The sequence below is a fragment of the Oxyura jamaicensis genome, chromosome 6, assembly GCF_011077185.1.
Source record: "Oxyura jamaicensis isolate SHBP4307 breed ruddy duck chromosome 6, BPBGC_Ojam_1.0, whole genome shotgun sequence".
Taxonomy (NCBI): Eukaryota; Metazoa; Chordata; class Aves; order Anseriformes; family Anatidae; genus Oxyura; species Oxyura jamaicensis.
In genome coordinates this window covers 2,915,528-2,939,340 of record NC_048898.1, presented here as the reverse complement: position 1 = coordinate 2,939,340, position 23,813 = coordinate 2,915,528, and the positions used below count along the sequence as shown (strand labels likewise).

The 23,813-nt window shown below is 43.9% G+C and overlaps 1 protein-coding gene across 8 annotated transcripts in view; it reads left to right on the top strand.

The window, feature by feature from the left end:
* Positions 1 to 20,844, top strand: part of MCU (mitochondrial calcium uniporter) — a 73,766-nt gene extending 52,922 nt beyond the window's left edge. For 7 of the 8 annotated variants that reach the window (XM_035329902.1, XM_035329907.1, XM_035329906.1 and 4 more), the window contains 7 exons: positions 7,829 to 7,898; positions 11,864 to 12,034; positions 13,177 to 13,281; positions 15,521 to 15,681; positions 16,149 to 16,352; positions 17,665 to 17,781; positions 18,914 to 20,844. In XM_035329902.1, the coding sequence (XP_035185793.1) occupies positions 7,829 to 7,898; positions 11,864 to 12,034; positions 13,177 to 13,281; positions 15,521 to 15,681; positions 16,149 to 16,352; positions 17,665 to 17,781; positions 18,914 to 18,991 (906 nt within the window). In that variant the 3' untranslated portion in view covers positions 18,992 to 20,844. Of the gene's footprint in view, positions 1 to 2,534; positions 2,541 to 7,828; positions 7,899 to 11,863; positions 12,035 to 13,176; positions 13,282 to 15,520; positions 15,682 to 16,148; positions 16,353 to 17,664; positions 17,782 to 18,913 lie in introns of all 8 variants that reach the window. The other variant, XM_035329908.1, reaches the window with a different exon arrangement.
* The last annotated feature ends 2,969 nt before the right edge of the window (positions 20,845 to 23,813 follow it).

Below are 23,813 nucleotides of genomic sequence, written 5' to 3'. Positions count from 1 at the left end.
TTTTTTTTTTTTTACTGTACTAATCACACCTGGTAGTCAAGCAGTGTGAATGGAATGTAGAAGGTGAGGAAGCATTTCCAGCTGAATGTCCTAAGCTTTGGTATTTCTTACAGGAGAAACTTGGCCAGTAGTAGCCACAGGTATATGTAACCATTTACCAGAGCTATGGCTTTTTTCTTAGAAGCTGAACTTGGAATGTGAGAGTATCTATGAAATTCATCTGGTGCTTCTCGATAATACTTTTAGGCTCCCTACCTAGGTGGCTCATAAGGGATCCAATCCTAAAGATAACTGGGTCTCCAAGCTTCCCCTGTAAGGCTGCTCGTCTGGGAGAGGGAGCTTTTTGTCCTTGATGCTTGCAGTGACTTGATGTGACTTGGTGGGTACAAAGGACCTGCCTTGTACTGCCCAAGGTATTCCTCAGCTGCAGCTCCTTGCACTTCTCTGCCAGTTCCCCTTCTGGACCAAAACCAGGTAAGGTTAGATAGATGAGTTTTTTCCTTGCAGGAAAACAAGTAGGGAACCTATGGCGTGGGACTGCCCAAGTACGCGGATGTACTGAACTGCTGTGTTTTGCAGGACACTACCTCTGTTTCAGAGAATGCAGCGTCTCTGAAGCTGTACAAATGCTGATGCTGACTGAAGTCTGCAAGAGCCTGGTGTTTCTTTTCAAGAGCTGAGAGCCATGTTCCCTCGTGCGAGTTTATTTCCTTGGAAAACCAGTGTGAGTTGGCCGCTCCCCAGTGCGTGCTGAGGCAGAAGGAATTTCCGTGCACTTGTGGAAATTCACTTCATAACTCAGCTTATTGTTTCATTCTTGCTCTTGTATATGCCAGGGGTACATCATTGGCTGCTGTTTCCTCACCAGGAAGCTCTTGCTAGTTTTTATGCAGAACGGCACAAGGTGGGAGAAGAGAGGGATCAGAGCTGCTCTATAAACTGGCTATAACATAAGGAGTTGGCTAATGTGGTTAGGTAAGAGCCAGAAACAATAAAACCACCAACAGCAACAACAAAAACGGTAAGGTGCCACGCAGGAATCAGTCTGATTCCTTCTCTCTGCTTATACAGTAATCAGATGTCAGTGGCTGATAGAGATGATCATGCAGCAAAGAACCCTGAAATAAAACTTAAGAAAATTGTTTCAACTCTTTCCTAAACCATGATTTGAAGCCCCTTTAATTTGAGAAAAGTTAATAGAGGAAGAATCAAGTAGTAAGTTTGGAAAAATTCAGCTTTGAGTTGTCTTTGTATGCAGGCTGCAAAGCTGACGCAGGCTTTAAATATGTAATGGTACTTTGTTTGCTTTCTGTTTTTTTTCAAGCCTTGAGATGCAAGGGAATTAAATTCTCAGCTTTTTCCAGTAACCGTGAGGGCTGTACTAAAGAAATGGAATTCAACTGACCTACTCTGGTAAAGCAAAAGTATTTTAATAGTGAAACCGTGATCTGGCATCACCAGCTTCAAGGGAAATGTTCCAGCCCCAATTTTTGATGGCTCGAGGTAGGGAGGGCTGTGCCAGGTTGGGAAGGAAGGACTGTGGCGGTCTGGTGTTCCATGGTTATCATCTGTTTCAAGCAAAGTAGGAGCAGTGTAATTCTCTGCAAGTTGCTGACATTTACAGGAAAATTAATTACGTAGCCTGAAATATTTTTTATTGTTGGAGGAAGAAGTGGGTGTGGATGGTGGGAGCATGAGGGAAGCACCTGTTAAAAGCATCAGGGACTGCTTGACCGATGTGCTTAACGTGTCCGTTAAAGTTTTTCATCACCTCATCTTCCCACTCCTGCCCTCGGCTCTGTCACAGCGACTGTTAACAGTGATGTTCCTGTTACAAAACTCATCATTGCAGCATCTCCACAGCGGCAGTAATGCTGGGAGAAAGATGCAGTGAAAACAGGGAGCAGCTGCTTCGTTCCGTTACGTTTCTTTTGCAGGGGCCGCATCTCCGTCCTCCTACCCCCCACCTCTTCCTGGACGCTGTGGATTACCTGTCTCTTTTTAGGCAGATGGGCAGAGGAAGCAGGATGAGAAGGGAGTATTTATAGCTCACCTCCTGTTTGCGTTCCTCCTAGCAGATGTGATCGAGCTCTGTGCTAATACTGGAAGAAGAGAAAATTCAGGCAGGAGTGAGAAGGGTGGCAACTGAGGACCATTTGCTAATGTGTAGGTCGTATGAAGTGCTTCAAAATGCCAAGATTAACACTTCCCACATCTTACTGGCATTGCCTTTTTTGTGTCCATTTCCTCAGCCTGATCAAAAAAAAAAATGACACAAAAAAAGTACTGCTGTTCTGACTGGTTCTCATTTGCTTGACCTTCATCCACAGAAACGTCACCCTATGGAGGCAGTGGGTGAGAAGTGTTCTTTTTGAGGCAAAATCTGACTTGGCAAGTGGGATACAAGCAAGGTCGTGCTGACAGAACGAGAAATGAGTTGAAGGCAGTGGGATTTAGTCAGGCAAGAGATCAGATCCTGGGAGACAAGCTGTATGGTGAAAAGGGCAGCAAGATCTTTCGCTGCCACTTTCCAGTTTCTGGTCAAATGTTTGGGGTATTTGCTGCTGGGTAGCAAAATCTTGTGGTTTGAGTGTTGGTCTTGCAGCAGAAGGGGCTGTGTAAGGGTAACAATGTGTGCTTTATTGTATGCCAGGTGCTCAAACAGTAGCAGTCTGTTCCCTAAAGGAAACATTTCCTGAAATATTTACTATGTGAATGTGTCCAGAGACTGTAGCAAAAAGTTGTAGGAAGCCCTCCATACAGGGTTGCTCCTATTTGTTGAACAAATCCGTGGTGAAGTTGAAAATCTCAATCTTTCTCTGAAACTGATCCCAAAGGGAAAAATCCTGGAAGCAGGCCACGGAGCCCAGATGTCATGGAAGAATGGAGGTGGAAAAGGAGGGGGGCGAGAGAGGTGGGAAAAGCTCTCTGATGCCAGACTGGCCTATTTTTATCATCTCTTTGGAAGTTTCTGGAGGGTGCTGAGGGAAAGCACCCAGCAGGAGCGGGGCTGGATGAGGCCCAGTGCAGCACCGTGGGCATGAGGGACTGCCAGAGGTTCATCCTTGTCTAAATGGCATTTTCCTGCCTCCTTTTGAGCCTGAGATGCGATTCCAGGGATGTCACGGTGATATCTTTCACTATTATCACTAGCTCACTTGCTTTGGTTGCGGGATTAGAACAAAAGAGAAGGTTAAGGGAGGAGAAACCAGAGTAAAAATGGCGTAGAGCGAAGGAGAGGGGTAAGTATTTGTGGTGTCAACGGTGGGTGCTGAGGGCAAAATGGAGCAGAGAGCTCGCAGTGGTCCTGTCTGTGCCCAGAGCCCTGCATGCGTGAGGGGTTGGTTCCCTTGCAAGCTTTGCTTCAGTAGCTGCTGTGTTGGGCGCCTGGGTACTGGCAGTGGAGCCGAGGTGTCTCTGAGGGGAGGTCGGGGCTGGTTCCAGAACCTTCTGGAAGGTTCCAGCAGGGGTCTCTGAGGGGAGACGGGGGCTGGCCCAGCTGGTTCCAGAATGTTCCGTGAGGGTCCAGTGGGGTTTCTGTGAGGAGAAGTGGGGCTGCCCTGGCTGGTTCCAGAACATTCCAGAAGGTTCCAGCTGCCCCACCACAGGGCACAGCAGAACCCCTCGGCACCCCTGAGGAAATGAGGAAAAAGTGTGAAGACGCTGGAAAAAAGAGGAACGAGGCAGGAAGAGTGTGAGGAACAGCCCTGCGAGCCCTTGGTAAGCTACACGTCAGGGAGGATGGATGAGAGATTTCTGGTCAGAACGCCATTTTGCTTCATTTCCTCCGCTTTGCAAACACCCAGTGTGGGGGGGATCAAGGTGGGAGGGCAGGACATGACAACTAACAATGAAAGCCCTGTTGGAGAGCGATAAAAATGTAACAGGCTGAGTATAGGAACAGAACTAGATGGAGCCCTGAAGTAAGATTGATAAAAGGAGCTCTTTGGCGCTTTTGAGGCAAGTGGCTTGGGTTACTGTGATTGCTCGGGGAAGCTTGCGGCAATTATTTTCACTGAGATACAGGCCAGGAGGTTTTACAATAACTGCTGTTAGAGCCTGAAAATGTGTTTGTTTTTTTTTTTTCATGCTGTGAAAGTGGGGCTAGACAAAAATAGCTGTTGCCCCTTGGAAAAGGTGAGCTGCTTCATGGCAGGCTTAGGGCAGCTTCAGTTCAAGCAGGCCCTTCAGAGATGAATGTTGTGGCTAGCAGCTGCAAATGTATCTTGTAAAACGTCTTAGCATGGGTGAAATTTATTTATTTATTTTACACAGAATATACTTAGCATTTCACAAAAGCTCTGCAATGTGATGGTTAATTGCACTCCAGGTGATGACCTAGCGGCATGTCTGTCTTGTGTTGTAGATGGAGATTCACCTTTTAAATGCTTTCTTTTATTTCCCGGACAACTCTTTTTAATCAGACTTTGGAGACTTGGTAGTCTGTCATTTGGTAATTACACAAAATGTAGAACGTGAGCTCTGTCAGGTTGCTCCCTCTTTTCCTGTCAGAGAGCTGGTAGCTACAAGACTGTTCTTTGATTAACTTTGTCACCAGCATAGATGTGAGATAGCTATGCCAGGACCTCTAGAGGTGCTGGTATCTGACGTTTGGATTGTCCGATATAGATAGACCTTGACAGCACTGGAGGAAGTGCTATTTTAGACAGAGGACTGGGATTATTTTTTTATTTCCGCTCTTGCTGCCTTAATGCTCCCTTAATCATTCTGTTGTGCAACCCTGAGTCTTAAGGTGCATCTTAGCACCAGTGAGACAGGAAACAAAGGATTCAATGGGTGTGAGAAGTGAATTCCTGCTTGTGTTGTCTTCAGGCTCACCGAGTCATGCTGGTGCTTAAAGCTCCTCATGTCAGTGTTTGGGATCTGGTGCTTTTCATATTCCACGTATCACTTTGGAATTCGCAGCTGAAACCTTGGTGTAGTTATTCTGCATTTCTTTGAAGCAGTGAGCTGTTGACTGCAGACAAACTGTCATGAGATCTGGTCAGTGAAGCGTGAAAGAAGTTCCTCTCCCCTCCACCCTGCACTGCTTCAGTCCCAAACTTCAGCCTTCTGTCACAATTCTGCATAAAGCTGTTGAACTGTAGACGTGTAGGATAAAGGGTTGAGGCATTTCTCTCCATCTTAATTCTAAAACAATAGCCACTCTTCAAGAATAAAACTGATTGATGGTTCCTCAAGCTCTCACTAACCTTGGCTGGCAGGAGATGACGTTGGGGTCTGTGCTGTTCATTTGTTCCTCTTTTTCCCTCTAACCAGTAGAGACTGCCTTCCTAGATAAGAGGTTTCTGACAGCAGCATTGCAAGGCGCAGTTCAGAACTGCAGCAGTGACAGATAGAGGCTTAACCAATGTCTCTTTCTATAAAATGCAGCAGTGGTGTACTGCTGGGTGGTTAGTGAAACATGGAGTTGGGGCACACCTTCATGGGGATGACAAAATTGTCAGAGAAGCTGCGTCTGAGGACACCTCAGCTTTTTGATTAGTCATCTAACGTGCTCTGCTTTTTCAACCTGTTTTGCCCGTGTTGTGTGAAGGCAAGGAGCTTTTTGGAGCTAGCTTGTACCTGTCAAATGTTCATGGCCTTAAGGTAAAGTCATTACAGATGCTAGCTGATAAAATCTTTCAGTTATATAGCTATTTTGTGGTGAGATAAACCTGGGTTTAGTGGGTTGTAGGATTTTTCTGAAAACAGCTACTAAAACGTCTGGGCTGCTGTGCAAATCTGGTAGGAAGGCAGGCTCCTGGTGTGCACCATTTCAAAAATAGATGATTAATGCCATATAAAAGGGAAGAGTAAAGCTGTGAGAAGCACAGATCTGCCATGGGATCAAGTGAAATAAATACAAAACCAGTGCGTTGTGAAAGTGCTCTCACAGATGGTTCTGTCTCACGGTATAAATTCTGCACACCTAGCATCACACCAGGTAGAAGAGTGTTTTCAGAAGGATTGCAATTGAAGTTGGTGGTTTGAAATAGGAACTGGGCAGGTGTTTGGGGATTTTTTTTTTTTTTTTTTGCCTTCTTATGGAGGTTTTCCCTCATCCAGTACAACTCTGAATAGAAGCTCAAAACTGGCTTGCATGTGGCACGCAGCTTCTGACTTCTTCATGATGTAGTAGTGATGCCAAGGCCAGGGGGCTTGATTTGTCCAAAATGTGTGGCTGCACTTGCATGGTTTGCTTTTCTTTTTTCATTAAAAATTAATTTTTTTCTTCAGGTGGGGTGGATTCCTGGTTGCTCAGCAGTAGCACAGGGGTGCTTATCGGTCCAGAAGACTTGCTATTTTCAAATGTCAAAAGGCAAATTTGCCCTTTGGCTCCCAAGATACAGCGTTGTTTTTGTTTTTTTAACTTCACCCTTCCAAACTGTGCTGCTGCTGACTTCTGTTATATCTGTTGAACACAAGTTCCTCTTTGCTGTTAGTTCCCTGACTCTGCTGTCAGAAGCTGAAAATGCAGTTGCAGCAACAAGCAAAATGGAAAATGACTTCAATGATTTTCATTGTCAAGACTGGGACAAATGGAGTGTCAATACAACGTGAGCTAGAGTGAATTCCCAGAGCTGTCGATGCCCTGACCGTCTGGGCATAGGTCCTGCTTTCGAGACTAATGCAGCTGAAGCTGTCCTCGATTTGCATAGCAGGCTCCAGAAGAAAAGTAGCAGAGAACGCTCCTTTAAGTAGGTTATTGAAAGCAACCTTGCAAAATATGGAAATCTGGACAGTTTGGCAGAGAAATAATCAACAGCCTGGGCTTTGTTTCCAAGCTTCCATCAGAAATTTACTTAAAGCAATGCCTACTTGTGGGATACCTTTACAGAAATGCAGGTTTGGCAGCTGTATTTTAAAAACAGCAAGCAGAAATCCCCAGGAATGCCTGTGTTGGACCATAGCTGTTGAAAAATCTGGGTGGGAGTCACTTGAATATATACCCCTGGGGCAGAGGTGAGCTGGTGTTGCGCCTTACTGGTTTGGTAAAAATGGAGCTCCTCTTTGCCAGAATTGTAATTTTACCGGGGGAGAGTGGTGTGTTAGTGTATAACTAATATAAAATAACTTATCCTAGAAGACAGGCTACAATCAGGCTGATTGTAGGCTTTCATGAACAAATTAGTCCCTTGCCAAGGTTGAGGAACATACGAACCATTCACGCGCTTCCCTCTCTTATTAGGCTTATTCTTTTTATAGCTCAGTATCGCAGTTTTTGTTTCTGTCTTGGACAATTTGTTCTATCTATGAACAGGCATGTTTACTACTTGTATCTTAGCTTGGCTTCCATCTCTGTAAGGGAGGAAAAATAATATAATTCAGTAGAGAAAACAACCAAAGAGAATGAACCTCATAACCCAGAACTCCCTAAACCTTCCCAGTGGTACGCTGAATCTTAACCTTTGAGAACTGATGTTTTTGTGGGATTTCTCCTTTCCATGTCTGCATGGTAGTCTAAATTCAATTTCTAAAAATTAGCTTACTGTGGCTTTATATATATATATATATATATATATATATATATATATATATATTTACGTTAAGGGGAACAAAACCCCAGCTGTTCCCTTGCACTTTCTCACTTGAAACTAAATATGCTGAGAGATGTGTAGGGTGAGCTTGGCCGAGGGGCAGAGCCCTGCTGGGTGGCAGATGGCAGGAAGGGGCTGTTCTCGCCAGGTCTCCGGTTTGTCGGAGGAAATGCCCGGGCATCAGGGCAGGGGAAGGCGGGAGCGGGGACAGGAGGTGGCAGTGGGGTGCGATTCTGCCGGATAGCGTGACTGAACGTTTGTTCTTTTGCTGTGCTTGTATTTTCTAGGTGCATCAGAGGCTTTCTCCTTGGCAGAGTGTAAGAGTGGTCTATTGCAGTACGGTAGTGCCCTCTGATGGTGAGTGACATAGAGAAACTTTTGGCTTGTTTTCAGCTTGAGTCATGTTCCTTGACCCCTTTTCTGGTTGAGGCTTTGCTGGCTGGACGGTAATTCACTTTGGAACTGAGGAAGTGACAACAAAGTCAGTCAAGAAGAATCAAGGAAACAGTCAACTTTTCTAATAACTGTTCTTACAAGACTGGACAGGCTTTCTGAAGAAGGATGTCATTGCATGCAAAATTTTTGCCAGGTTTCCTCCTGATGTAGCTGTGAGCTCTGTGCGATGCCTACCTTTCAGCATACTGCATGTCTTGTTAACTTTTTAATGTGATGAAAACACAGTTCATACCAGCCACTCAAACGGTTGAAAGCATTGCATTTGCTGCTGTAAATGATTTGTGAAACCAAGGCAGTTTTGTTCCTTTATTTAAATTCTGGGACAGCTCAAGCATTAAGCTTTTTGTGACAAGGTTGTCATAACATAAAGCAAAAGAACGCGCTGCTGAGCTAGGTGGAACTTGAAAAATCTCGGTACGCAAAGAGGGAAACAAACAGCTCTGAGATGCCTGCCTGCTTAACATCTGTATGCTGAGCACAGAGGCTGACATGCTTATGCTGACTGACACCAGCAGTTGGAGGATCCTCTTCTCATTAAGGCTTGTTAATAAAGCCTGAAAGCTAACAAAGTGAAGGGCTCAGCCACAACTGCTCTCCCTGCCAGGAGAGCGACTGTGTGCAAGCACAAAGGGAACAGGACTGCTATGGAGACCTCAAAATAAAAACTGGAACGTTTAAATAGGTAGAAGTGTAGAGAACAAACATAAGGTTGAGAAGATAATTCAAGTGTGTAGCTACTTGCCTGATTTGATTTTACCCCTTCCTATGTTATGCTTGAGCTATTTCCTATGTTATGCTCTCGTTATTTTTTCCAGTAACTTTGCATTTACCAGCAGTAGATGTTCAATGCTGATTTCTCTGACCACCCCTTTTTTATTGTACCTTTTTTCTTAATGTGTTGCTCAAGTTGTTCTTAAAATCTCTTCAAAAAAAAAAAAGTACTGAAGACCTCTGCGCATACAGCTGGTTCAAAACTTTGTGGTGTATGGATGGAAATCAAGCCTCAAAGAGAGCTCGTGCTTAGTACAGCATGTAAAGCTTTTAAAATCCTACGTGGTCTTACTTAGCAGCAGTCCTGGCCAGCTTGTAGGTATCTGCAAGTGCTGGTATGCAATTACCTATTTTATTTGTCCCATGCACCTAAATACTGGCTTAAAACTTGATCAGAGATGACTAGCTAAAATCTTACCTCTATAATTAGTGAAATGCCAAGATGCTTTATCCAAATAGTTGGAGTTTTCCTCTTGCAGGCCATCCGCAGGGCTGTCAGAGCAGAAGAGAAGGCAGACAGCTCTATTGCTTGTTAATAACTTTTACTGCGGCTGTCTGTTGCAGTTTGTTAGGTCTGTGTTATTGACAAGCCCTTTGTTTTGTTGGGTTTTTGGTTTGCCTCAGAGCTCTTCCCCCTTCAATGCAGTAAAAATCTGACCAGACATAACTTGCGTGGGAGGCGATGCGCGGATCAAACTGGAATTATAGACTTTCTCTAGCATAATTCACTGGTGGGAATGACTTCTACAAGCTTTTTGCAAGGAAAATGTAAAACAGCTGTGATTCCAGACTTAGGGAGTCTGTCCTCTGAAGAAACAGTTGGGTCTGTGATGCTTCACCTCAGCTGGGTCTGTGCACACTTCTGGCGCTGGTGACACGCAGCGACCCACTGCGTTTGTTGCTGCAGTCTCCAGCTGGTCTGTGCAGGGTAAAACATGACCAGGCTGGAGCTGCATGCACTTCCCTCGCAGCGGGCAGTCCTGGAGCTGGCTTCTTCTCTTAGGAGAAACAGAAAGGTATTGGTGCAAGCACTCTTACCTGTTCCCTTCTACAACGAACTTGCTCACTCTATGGTCAAGTAGTGTTTTAAATAATGTTTTTCATGTCAGTTGAGCTCTGCAGCAGTCTTGTGGTTATATAAGCAGTGCATACGTTAATGTTGTACGTGCTGCTCACAGAATCGATGAATTCAGTACTTTGTTGGCTGTTTTAAGCTTCTAAACGTGTTGATCATTCCTTTTGAGCCTGCTATCTTCTGTGGGAAAATCACAAGTGTAGTTAATGCTCTTACATTTCTTACCAGCCCCTTGCTCAAGTGCTGGAGTGCACGACTGCAAAATCTGATAGCTCGTGTCACAACAGCTGCTGATGTGGAGCTTGAAATTCTGTCTAACTGTCCAAATAAACTGGCAGCTTGCTTTATTTTTTCCAGTAAATATCTGACTGAGTTTTAAGCATTGAAACAATAAAGCTACTGAAATTCTGTCAGGTGTGACTGAATCTTGAGAACAGGCACTTCCAAGGACTGGGGCCTACTGAGATGCTTTAGTTATTTTAGATATTCGTATCTGGTCAACTCTGCCTACTTCTTTAAGGATGACATGAGGATATCTCTGTCAGCACTGGATAGCAGTCCCCTGGAAGAGGGAAGAAGGCTTTACATGCTTTATTCAGTTTATGAAGGCATATGACAATAAGCTCAAAGCCTGAGAGCTGCTCTTGCCTTGTAAAAACGTGCGGCACTTGTGCAGCCTTTCTCAACATCCAGGAGCCTCCCTTCCCAGAAAGGCACATTGCCCCAGGACGTGTCCTGATGTGCGAATGATGCTGCTGTATAAGAGTTCATCATCTGGCAGCAATTGACCTGAACAGGGAGGTACAAAAGGTGTGGCTGCACAACTTTCTGAACAGCGGGCTGCTGGGAATAGCTGCTTTTGGTGGATAAAACGCAGTTATTTGCCTCTGCTTTGTGACTTTGTTAGCTGCTTGAATCAACTTGGAATGTCAGCACAGGAGCTGGACGAGTTTGGATGATGTGGTTTGTGTAGCTGGCCGTAGCTACAACAGGTGCAAGTACTAAGCCAGGTGCAGCGTGGGTGGGTGTGACTGCATAATCCTTGAGACATTGCAAATGCTCTCTGCAACAAACACCAGTATGTCTTTACATAAGAAAAATACGCAACAATCCCAAGTGAATCATTTTTAGGTGTGCTGCTATATCTTAGCAACTACTGCATTTGGGGAGGTTTGGACTGTTCGTGACTCAGTGGAGGGTTTAGGGAGTTTGAACTTGGAACTTTTCTTTTCTATGTATGGCTATCCTGAAGCACGCAGAGTGGGCTGTCTTGCTGGCAGTCTAATAACTAGCTTACGGTTCGTACAGGTCACCACAATTTTAGAAAGGTGCAATGAAATCTTTAAGAACTCTTTTGAAAAAGCTCCTGACAGCACTAAAGAAATGGAAAATGTTTTATCTACACCTAGGAAGTAATGTCTGTCTTCTGAAGTAGGAGGTGTATTGATCCCATGAATTTTAGATGAAATGACCTTGAAGCTTAAACTCAAGAGTGCTGTTCCTACCACCTAATACTCCTGACTGCTCTCTTAAATATTTGTTGCCTCAGGACAAAGAGCAGGAAACCAGACTTAAACAAAAATAAAATGGCTTGAAGTAGGTCCTTACTTGATGTTTCCTAATATACACAACTTGCCTTTGTCTTCTGGGCCGTAAATCCTGCTAAACTGTGTAATTCCGGTCTTCCCTTGTCCAAAATGTACTGGTTCTCAAAACCTAGCCATTGTGCTTAGAGGAACTATCTTCTGGTTTTACTTTTCCACGTGGCACTGAGAGCTTAATAGACACTGCCAAAGTAATGGGAGTGAAAGCTTCTGATGTCTCTCGGGTTTTTGTCAATGAAGGACACATCTCATGATAGAAGATGAACCAAAAATTTCAAGTCTGCTTCACGTTGATCTTCTAACCGTATTTGCTTTGTCTCTGTAGGACAGACACTTATTATGAGAAGGAAGATCTGTTCATTTTTAAGGGTAATTTTTGTTTTCATCTTTCTTTTGTTTTTTGTTTTTTTTTTTAGAAGTGACGGTAGTTTACCAAAACGGGTTACCTGTGATCTCTGTGAATCTTCCATCTCGGCGTGAACGTTGCCAGTTCACGCTTAAACCTATCTCAGACTCTGTCGGTGTGTTTTTACAACAGCTGCAAGCAGAGGACCGAGGAATCGATCGGGTTGCAATCTACTCAGCAGGTACTGTTGTTTACAAACTAATTGATTTACTCGCTTGACAGATACTTTTATCTAGCCTTTCCCTTTTTAAGTAAAAGCTTGATAAGGTGTGAGTTCTCAGACGTTCCCCAGAAAGTAGAAACGTCACTTCTAGAGTAGGAGTATTTGTCTTTGGTCAGGTTTGCCAAGGAAATTGGATTGTAGAGTGACAGAGGAGGAAAACATTCTTAATGCTTAGCTTCAGCCTCAAAGATTCCCCAGCAATAACGATGTTATCTTTGTTGCCTGTCTGCTTGTATGGAATGACTTCAAAACACAGAGTGTAGTAGTAGCCTGTGCTGGAGCACTGCGAGCTTACACCAGCATTCTGGGGGACTGCTGCCTGAGGCTGTAATGGTGTGGGCTGGTAACATGAAGTTCACATTCAGAATGCACAGGATATTTCAAAGAAGTGGAAAAAAGCATAAGCCTGTGTTCAAGCTACTGATGAATATGTACACAGCTGTTGCCAGTGGTTTTGCCTGAAGGCCTTAAATTTGCCACGGACGTGTTCTTAGTTTATCTCCATTAGGTCTAATATCTGTATTTTAAGTGAGTTTCCTACTATGTAGCCTGAAGATGAGGGTTACCAAGTAGTTTATAATCAATTAGAAAGTGGGTGTGAAAGGTGGTACAAAGGAAATGTCCTAGCTATGAACTCCATCATATTTCACTTAATGGCCTATTTCATTGTGTTTTGCTCAATTACTATGCATTTGTTAGTCACCAAAGCTCTGAAACATTAGTAAGTCTTACAGGAGTCCTTTCGAAGCAACCACTTCCTTGAAAGTCTGATCATTTCTAATGCCAGTGGGGAAAGGTGAAGGTCACGTACAAGGATTGCATTGCAGAACTTGGTAATATGTTCATGCTGTGGGGTCAAAAGGAGCTGCCTTTTACGAGATGACCCAAAATATCACAAATACAGAAAAGCAGATGCATCATAGCTTAGCTAGTGTTTGCCATGCAAGATCTCCCACTCTGTAGGTCTGGCTTGACAAAGAGTATTGTCTGCAGGAAAATGTGCAAGTCCCCCAGCTGGATATGGGATGGCATTACAGCTTGCTTAGCTGTGACATGTTTAGGTTCTTTGCTTCTACTAATGAGATGTGTTTGTCTTACAGATGGCACACGTGTTGCCTCCTCCACAGGCATAGATTTGCTTCTACTGGATGACTTCAAACTGATCATTAATGATGTCACGTACCATGTTAGACCACCAAAGAGAGGTAAACAGCCTGGTTCTTGTGGCTGTCAGAAAGGCATTTCAGTAGTTTCTTGGCTGTTAAATAGCAGAATGTTTTTCTACCTTGTTCAAGAACGCAAAGTTTTTTTCTGAAGGAAAGCTCGCAGTTTCTAATCCAACCCTTGTAGTCCAACTTAGGTATTTCCAAGTAATGGCAGAGTGGTGATGAAAAGCAAATATTCATTTTCTTCAGGGCCAGTATCCCTCACAAGAGCAATAAATGAATAAGTACAAGAAGTAATTTAAGCTTTTTAAGGTATTATGAAGTATTTGGATATAAAATGGGAATTAAACTTATCTGATTTGGAAGAACTGTTATCCCACTTGACAGTGAAGATTTTTGTTTCTGCAAAGTGTGGTACTTAGAATGCTGGAAATGAAAATCAGTTCTAGTGTTCTTGTTCACAACATAAAGATAGCAAGTAAAAAAAGCAATTTCTGATGACTGAGAGATCTGTGTGCAGCCACTTGTCCTTAGCATCCTCCCACTCAAATCTGGGAGTGCAGCATTGGGTGAGATGCTGCTTCTCTCCTGTCCGTGGCTTAGGCTGACCTCTACTAGAGATGTTTGCTCCTCTCTCCTTAAAAGCCCTTTAAGAGAAAACTCTCCATTAAGATGGGATATCGAACTGAGATGTGAACAGCACACAACAGTAGCTCTCTGCTCTCTCGCTCTGCTGCTCCATGTCCTAAGTGCAGTGTTTTCACATGCTTAAGACTTTTTAAGCCAGAGAAGTGGAGTCCTTGAGGATTTTACGAAGGCATCTTTTCCAGCTGTTAGCCCCTGAGAACAGGCATTGGTATCAGGCCTAGCTGGTCTCCACTCTAACTTTCAGCTCAACTTGGTGAGAATGCAAATGTGGTGTCTGTTTCTGCACTGGAGAAACTGCTGTCCCAGGGCAAGGCAATTCATACAGCCTGCTCTCAAAGTGCTGGAGACAGCCAAGTCTGTGCCAAGGAGTTGGCGTGGTTTTGGTTAGCTTGCTCATATGCTATACCAGCGTTTTGCTGGCAGTTGAGCTCTGGGATCGCCTAGGTTACGTGAAATTGCTGCCTCTGATTCATTTGTCAAGGAGATTTCCATAGTTAGCTTGTACTAAAATGGATATGCCTGTAAGGAAGCACTGAGATGAGTTCTGTTCAACTTTTAGCTATTTATTTTCCTTCTTTACAAAATCACGCTGTGTATTTTGAAATGTGTGCGCCCAGACACTTAAGCACTAAATATCTCTTGATAGTCACTTCGGTAGGGTCACATGGGCTGCTTCTTCACAGTGGAGTAGAAGATGCTTAGCTGGGGTGTGTGCAGTTTGCTTACTGCGTACCTTGGCACAGACCACTGAGTCACTTCTTTCTCTTGGGCTGCTAGTGTCAAAGCTTAAGCTGTCCCTAGCTTGTCATCAGCTTGTCATCAATCGCTCTTTTGTTTGCTGCTCTTTCAAGACTTATAGGCCACGTCTACCTTCTGCAGATTTTCTGTTTGTTGTGTTCTGTGTTCATAAACTTGCTCTTCGTAACCTAAGGTACAAGCCCAAGGATGCTACTTTTTTATTTGCTTAATGTTGAGTTCTTTTGCTTTATACTTACTTTTTTCCCATGTGGGCTGTGTAATACAATACCACTGGTCTTTATAGGCTGCTTTCCTATAGGGATCCTTTTTGTGCTGCAGTGCAGGGCTATGGGCTGTTTCAGGCAGTGGCCGTGTCACTACCTGTCTTTAAATGCAGGGGGACGGATTTCATCGCCCTGTAGGCAGCTCCACAGAGAGTTGCCCCTTGAGTATTGGGAAACAATTCCTGGCATCAGTACTCAATTATAACACTGCATGTTCTTGGAGCCACTGACGTAAGATCAGTGACTGCCATAGTCAAGGACTAGAGTTGCTGATGGCCTGGCAGCTGATGTGAATGATCATGCTAGTTGTTCACTTGTCTTCGCTGAGTCTTGCATTTAGGTACAGATATAAAGAAGCTGTTGATAGCTTGCAAGCTATTAGCATGCATCTTCTTCCTGTTCTTATCAAACTTTAGGAATATCCGATAATAAAGCCTGGTTTTCTTTCAAAGACGTTGCATCATCTTAGAGTGCTGGAACTCTTCCAGAGGCTTTTGTGTTGTAAGGATTGTTTCAAATGTTTCCTGTGCAGAGTAATAGCAGTTTCTGAAGTGTGTGCAAGAAGTCCTGTGGATAAACGCATATAAAGCAGTCTTTTTCTTTCCTAGAGCTCTTAAGCCATGAAAATGCAACCACGCTGAATGATGTCAAGACATTGGTTCAGCAGCTGTATACTGCCTTGTGCATTGAGGAGCACCAGCTGAACAAAGAGAAGGAGCTCATAGGGAGACTAGAGGAACTGAAGGAGCAACTAGCACCGCTAGAAAAAGTGAGAAGCTTCTCGTTTGTATTTTACTTATCTAAATGCAGCCTTAAGTCATGTCAGTGTTTTAATTAAGCCCCAGCATGATTCAAATATGGTTGAGATCACTGAAGAAGTCGCCTCTGCGTATACCAAAGTACATCTGTTTCTGATGTCTGCAGAAATATTGTTTCCTTGCTTTATGTAAAACGGAAATGAACCTGCTAATAGACTGGGGCTAATACAACAGAATGTTTTTGAACATAGAGGAATAAGCAGCTTTGCAAAGTATCCAGAGCATGCTCAGAGTAAAATATAGATGATGGCAAAATGCTGATGGAAGTCTAGAGTTGTTTGCATAACTTAGACTTGATCACGTCCCAACGTAACATTAAACATAGATACAAGGTGTGATTTGGACATTATCTCTTCACGATGTGAACAATATTGACGTATTTTTCTGAATACAAGGCATGTGCTTCTGTCGTTTGCAGGTTAGGCTGGAGCTCAGCAGGAAAGCAGAGAAGAGGACGACCTTGGTGTTGTGGGGAGGGCTGGCCTACATGGCCACTCAGTTTGGGATTCTGGCCCGCCTCACCTGGTGGGAGTATTCTTGGGACATTATGGAACCAGTCACCTATTTCATCACCTATGGTAGTGCCATGGCAATGTACGCTTATTTCGTAATGACTCGCCAGGTAGGACTTCTTGTGCTGACATTAACGCTCCACTAGAAGACTTGATATGAGCTCTACTCTCTAGAAAAATAGCAAAATCACACCTACTAGAAGTTGCTTTGCTGCCTCTTTACCCTGTTGGCACTTAGATGCCACTTCAATTAATTTGTGCTCTCCAGGCTGCTGATGGGGGGGGTGTTCTGGTGGTGGTCATTATTGATTTCCTGGTTTCTAGCTTGTATGTATGCACTCTGACTGACTGCTTCAGCTATACGAGTTCACTTAGTGGCACTAAATGGTTTCTGCACGCGCACACACACACACACGCACACTGGCTTGCTCCAGGGGGGTCTCTAAATGTTATGACTTACTAGCCTAAATACACCGAATGTGTGAGGTACCTTGAGTTCCAGGGAAGCACACAAACACAACTCTGATGTGAGGTGCTGGCCTTTCTAAGAGATAGGAAAGGCTCGGGAATCATGTTGAAAATGCTTTTGTTCAGGTGTTCTGGCCTCCTATCCAGATGAAGCAGATCTGTTCGAATGCTTTTTCCTTGGTGCAGTTATGGGTCTATTGGCTCTTTATTTGACTTTCTAGTCTTCTTAAAACTAGACTAGCTCTTGTGTTAGAAACTCTTCACACAGAGCCAGAGCTATGCTACTCTGAGGCCTTGTAGTTGTGACAGACTCTCAGTGGGGATTTCTGTTAAGTGGTTTGTATCACCACTCCTATTCCAATTAAACAATCCCACCTAAATAATGAAGGAGGAAGGGCTCCGTCTCTTCTGTCACGAGTCCAGCAGAATAGATGCTGTGGGCATTCCAGCACGGGGTCCCAGGGCTCTGTTAGCTGCATTGTTTCAGGGGCTGAGGAGATGTGCCCCTGTCGCAGTGTTTTCTGCCAAGTGCAGTTGTACTTTCTGCCATGTTTGGACTCAGATGTTATGTTTGAATCAAGTCATCTGTATCAACTAGCACATTTTTCCGTCACTAGAAATCTCATTGTTTCAAAGTGGCTTGACTCTGAATGCAATTTTTCTCCACCTGACAGCCCAGTTATTCTGTGCACGTATTCAGGAGCATGGCGATGGTAACTTAGCATGGGGAGTAACGTACTAGCAGAGAAGCGAATGGCTGATCACTGGGTCTGGCTGGGATGGAGTTAATTTTCTTCATAGGAGCTCCTAGGCTGTGTTTTGGATTTGTGACCAACATAGCATTGAAATCACACCAGTGTTAGCTATGGCCCAACTTCCAAAACTGCATATCGTGCTAATAGTGTACTGCATTTTCATACTTTATTCTGACCTTCTCTCCTTTTTTTCCTTTAGGAGTATATTTATCCAGATGCCAGAGACAGACAGTACTTACTATTTTTCCATAAAGGAGCCAAAAAGACACGATTTGACCTAGAGAAATACAATCAACTCAAGGATGCAATTGCTCAGGTAACGAGAGTTTTTTCCAGAAATAAGGCAAATTACTGCTTGCTAGTTCATCTGCTATTAATAGATGCACCTCCAACAAGAATGGATGTCTCTTAGGTTTTCAGCCCATTTTCTTGTCACAACCCCAATGCAATCACTGAATTGGCTTTGATGTGCCCAGGAATAGAACTGCTGGATGTATAAATCAACATGAAACAGTTGCCTGTACCTAGCTGTAAGGGCCTTTTAGAACCTGCTAGCAAATCTTGAGTTGCTTCAGGCACTTCATGCCGCAGAGGAGCCTAATTCAAGAATTCCTTTCTTCTCAGCTCCTACACACCAGATGGATTTAGTGAGAAATGAAGACTTGCATCCATTCAGTTCATGCCTCCCTGACATAGCACTTCAGTGCACTGGGTAGCAGACCTGGAAAATTGTGTTCAAAAAAGCTGCATTGCTAGAGCTGATGGGGGCAGATTTCTTGTATTATAGGGGCAGACCCTTGTGGCAGACTGTCCCCAGTGTGGGATCTGATCAACAGAGGAGCTGAGAAGAGATTTGTCCTTATTGTTGAGAGCCTTTCTGATAAAAGCAGGCATGAGCAGAAAAAGCAGGGCTACCGCATTCTCTTTTTCACTGTATCATTCTCTGTTTATTCCCAGGCTCTGGAAATGACAGTGTAGGATATCCAGGGCAAGATGTGTTATCCCCCCCCCCCCCGCCCCGCCTTGGAAAAGGAGCTATGTGAGGAGTAGAGAAAGCTTAGAGCAAGACTCTGTGAAAGACTTCTGATTTTTTTACGCTCTTGAATACAGTTTGCCTTGGGTGGCTATTTCTGTGGTGCTTTTCTTCTAGTATTGACCATTCCTGTTAATCTAGCTCCTTAAAAAAAGTTTCATCGAGTTTATGGGAATGTTCTCTTCCTACCATATTCCTTAAGTGGCTGCATGTCAGCACGTTCAGAAAAGCTCAGAGGAAGTACGAATTGGGAATGGTTTTCCCAAATCTGATCCTGTGACTGTTTTGTTCCTTGAATGCCTCAGTTTTGGACAGGAAGAATGAGGAAATAAAAACGTTCCCTTCTGGAAAGGGGCATGGGGTTGGGGAAGGTGTATCGGGAGCCTGTTCTTTATAATGCATCTTTTACTTTTAGGCAGAGTTGGACCTTAAGAGGCTTCGAGACCCGCTGCAGGTTCACCTGCCCATCCAGCAAATTGATGAAAAGGACTGATCAGCAACGAAGCTCTGAACCCCGGCGAAAAACCTGTTCATAGCTCTTGCCTTTTTAATTAAAGCGTTGCAGGTGTAAGCTGGGAGGTGGCATGGGGGTGGAGGGTTTTTACCTTTAATCAAGACAAAGGACTGTAGGGGGAAATCTCTTAAATCTGAAGATGGGGGCATTGTGGAATGTTAGTGCTGAAAAGGGCTTGGCAAATCGTCATGTTTAAAACTGTGTGAATGGCAATTGTGTACAAATACAGGATTGTGGGGGGTTCACGAAAAGAATGTAATGCTGGGGTAGGGGCGTCTTCTTCCAGCTCTGCAGGGTCTGCCTCTTGATAAGACACCAGCAGCCTGCTTAGCTTTTTAAATTTTCCTTTACCTGATTCAGATCTCTCTTTCTCTCTCAACAACAACAACAAAAAGGGATAAAAAGAACAAAGAATCCAAGCCACCTGGAGCTATGGCCGGTGATCAGAACTTGCATTTCACCGCCATTAACGCGCACACTTCTGATCAGACCTGGTCTCTTTTATAAAGTTACTACAAGACTGCTTTCTACTGGAAAACCGTGAGCTTCCCCTCCCCAGCCCCACCCCGTGTGCTCCACTGACTTCCTCCTTTGCTTATTTGTAGCACAGACTGATTGTAGCCAAGTGAGAGAAGGAACAAATTCTCTTCTGGACATTTGATAATTGATATTTTGGATTATTCCATGATAACTATATAAACTTTGCGTCCCGATGCCCTTGAGCTCCTTCTAGAAATCAATGGCAGCATTGCATGAGCGTTTTCATATTCAGTCTTGAGAGGGCGATTCCCCTCTTCCTACACCAAATCTGATAGCCACCTGGACTATGAAATTATGAAGGTTTAAAGGATTATGAAACTGTCTCAGAATCATGACTCCTGCTTAACTGAACACTTTTGGAATGTGGAATAATTAAACTTGATATTTGACCGTTTGTATAACGGGATGAAAGGTTTTCATATATGGTCAGAGCATTTTCCTTGCCCAGAGGCTTTTTGAAAGCCCAGAGCTCTTACAGTGCACGACACAGAACTACTTCAGTTCTCTAGCACTTTCCCCTGCTTAAGTAGCTTTAAACGAACTTTGCACCCACAGGTCACAGTTTCTTAGGAGTGGCTAATGACATCTTTAGTTCTTAGCTAAAGAAATAGAGGAAGGAAAGTCAACCCATTGCCCTCTCTTCTAGCCAAGGCTGGCTGATTTCTAAGCAGATAAAACACCTCTTCATTCAAAGCGGGTCAGTCTCTTTTTAGCATCCTGCTGATAAATACTGTGGGGACAGGATGGAGCACTAAGCTTCGTACACAGAAAAGCTGGCTGCTTTTTTGGTGTTTCACTACTACTCCTCACTGTGTCGTGGAAAGAGGCTTCTGTTTGTTGTTTTTTTTTTTAAGAACCATGTTTAAAAACAAAAAGAGAAAAATTAGTATTAACTAGATGCCAGGTGCCTTGCAGATGTGGAAACACAGCTGGGATTGCTGCCTCTTCTCACTCAATGGCATGTTGGACCGAATGGGTGCATGTTTCTAGTTTTTTCTCCCTTCCCCTTTTCCTTTGTCTTTCAATTTAATTACATCGTGTGATTATTTTTTATGTTTTATCCTGTTTGTGTGATGAGTTTTAAAGGGGGGAAAAATGAATACAATCCTGTAGCTGAATCCTTGGTGTGTGTTTGGGATGAGGGAGGGAGCATGGAGAAAAGTCCTTCTTTAAAAAAAAATAAAAAAGAAACACAACAAAAATAAAAACGTGTAAAATCCTGTATCATTTATGAAATATGTATAAAAGAGCAATGTACTTCTGGAACAATAAATAACTATTCAATTTTTGAATTGGTGCTCTTGAATAACATCATTTTCCCCAGCTATATTGCATGCGTGGCAGCTGTCTCCTGAGTTTCCTCCATTTCTTTCTGTTTAGGTGGTTTCTTCTTGACCTTCCATCACTGAGGCCGTGGTGGTGCAGATAATAGCTTTCCTGAAGAAGCTTGGATGGAGATCTTGCTGCTATACCTAGCCACGTAACGCAGGGATCTCAGGAGCAGTCGAGGTGGTGAGGTAGAAGTAGAGATGTTTGGTCTAACCAAGGGCTGCCTTGGTTTGACCAGCACAGTAGTTCCCTGTGGAGTCTGACAACCTCTGGAGACTTGTGGCAGGTTGCAGGATAAGCATACGTGTGAGCGTGTAACACCCAGCAACCTAAAACATACCAAGTGTTGTTAGCACGTTTCTATATTGAGTTCAAGTGCTGTCTGAGAGGAAAACTCTCAAGTTTTGACCTTTTATTCCTTCCTTTTTAAGCCCTTTGTTGGTTCTGGTGTGATCAGTTCTAATGGCATATCTTCCATTCGTTAACTTTAGGAATCAGCAGGCTGTGTACTTCGTCCTAACTTCATGGAATGTTAGGAGGAATGTTCAGTGCCAGAAGATTTTTTTTTTTATCATGTCCAACTGTAAGAAGTCATGATTGGCCAGTTTTCCAACAGCCAAGTCTCTTGTGTGTTATTAAAGACAAATGAGGGACTGGCAGCTGTTAGTTGTGACCTGCCTTTAATCACTGTTTAAATTTAGTTCAGCAATGCTGACGAACTACTTCTTCCAAGCAGCCCTTAGTCTGCTGCTGTGTACAGGCAGACTGCTTAGAACAATTGTCTAAAAAGCCGTCCACATTGTCATCCAGAAGAACTGAAGACTGACATCTAGCACAAAAATTCCTATTTTGAAAGCAAAAAAATGCCATGACAAAATTGTTCCTGTGCATACTTTGATGTTGTTCTACAGATGATGTGGGGAAAGGAGGGGTAAAGTGAGATTCTATAATTGTACCCTGAAGTAGGGGCTGTCCTAGGGGTACCCCTGGAAGCCTCCTGTCTCACTCCTTTGACACCTGGGCTCTGCTGGGGATGGGTGGCACCACAGCCCTCAACCTCTAATCTGTGTCTCTGCTTTTGCTGATGTTCAAGGGCATGGTGTATGTTTTTGTTCTTTACGCTGTTGTGTACCAACATCAACAGTGTTTTGCAAGAGCTACTTCATGCCTGAAAGGCAGGCAGGTAATAGGGTCCTGTCTCACTGGCAGTGCTGCCTGCATCTTAATGTAGCACAGTGTTCTTAAGCTCCTGTGAAGGCTGAACAGCAGCATGTGCTGCAGTGTTCAGTTGCCTCTCTTTCTACCACTTTTGGTGTGTGTGTTTGTTTTTTTTGCTTGACCTCTCTTCTCTCCTTTTCTGCAAGGGAACTTTTGAATAAATACATGTCAAGTTTAAAATTGTTTGGAGAAACTTGTTTCCCCCTCTGCTGTGCCCAAGAGTCTCCAAAGAAGGTGTTAATGGCTTCTTTTCCTTGTAGACCACATAAAAAAACCGTTTTCCCTGTCCCTGTAATTCTTTATCTGGCAGGCAGTCATAATGAACACCTTGCTGCAACTTCTTACGCTTCCCTGTTGGTTTGCATGGTGCTCTGAACCTGCTGTTTGCTGTCAAATCTTTGCATCAGTCAAGGAAAACCAGCCAAGCTGCCTTGTCTTTCTAAGCTAGTGGAGCAGTTTATTTGACCTACTGTGTGCTTTTGTGTGGAATTGTAAGTACAAACTCTTTTCCTCTGCCACATCCTGTAACTATTTTGTTTTCATATAAGGAAAACTTTTTTTTTTGCATCTGAAGTATTTTTCTACCTATTCCAGTTATTCCCCTTAAAATCATTTTTATTTCTACATTGACATAAAGGGTGAGAAGTAAGACACAGGCACGGAAACCAAACCTGCATTGTGTCTAAGTCCAGGAGTATCATGGAAACTGGTGTTATGGCATGACACTTTGGCTCTGTGACCTTCTAAAAGATGGTTCTATTCCTATTTCTGCCTCTGCTGAGTTGTACAACTTGGGGGTTTGCTGTCTGTGTGCATCTGGAAATTGAGGACCATGGAAGAAACACTGGGTTCTGTAGGACCTCTGGTAAAACATTCTTAAACACCAAGTTCAGCGCTGGGGGGGGCTCAGTAAGGGAAAGGAAATTACTATTCTTCACTGAGAGTTGTGTGCTTGGCTAATTTTTCTGTGGTCTTGGTGTTTTACTTGTGTTGAGTAGTTGGCCAAACCTTGCATTTGCTCCCTGATCTCAACACCTCTTCCCATTGGCACTGTGTCCTGGGACAAACTGTTTACAGAAACGAGGGCTATCTCAAAGTCCTTGACACTCTGCAATCCATCTCAGCAGCCTGTCAAGGCTTATTGTGAGCATACATCCTCCAGTTAATTGCAGATAGGTCCTGTCACGTGTGGTGGGCTCTCCTCGCTCTCGGTGGCAGGAAGTGTTGATTAGCTCTTCCATCTGCCTCTTCTGGCAGGCTCCAGGAGCTGCTCCTGCACCAAGAGCTCCTGACACACCTCACTTTCACCAAACATCGATGTCTGACAAAAAAGGCCAGCCTCAGCCAACGCTGAGCGTCTTTATTCATCAGTCGGTTTCATACAGCATGAGCCTTTCCAACCGAGCTAGCTGCCTTTTTCAAGACTTTGAGCTCCTGGGCATGTTTGGAAGGTCCCAGCTCTTGGGTACCAAAATAAAATCCCAGTCCTTTAATTTAATATCACCTTCCTTGTTGTATCATTTAACAAAAGGATCATCTGTTTGCAGCAGAGTTCTTTTCCCCCTCAGGATTAATTGCTCCAGCTCCCAGAGGCAGAGACTGACAGGGGCCTACTCCACGACCAGCTGCTGTGCTGGGGAACCAGGGTTGTTTCCAGGGTTGTTTCTGTGCGGGGGAACCAGGGTTGTTTGTGTATGTCACCTGGAGCAAGTGG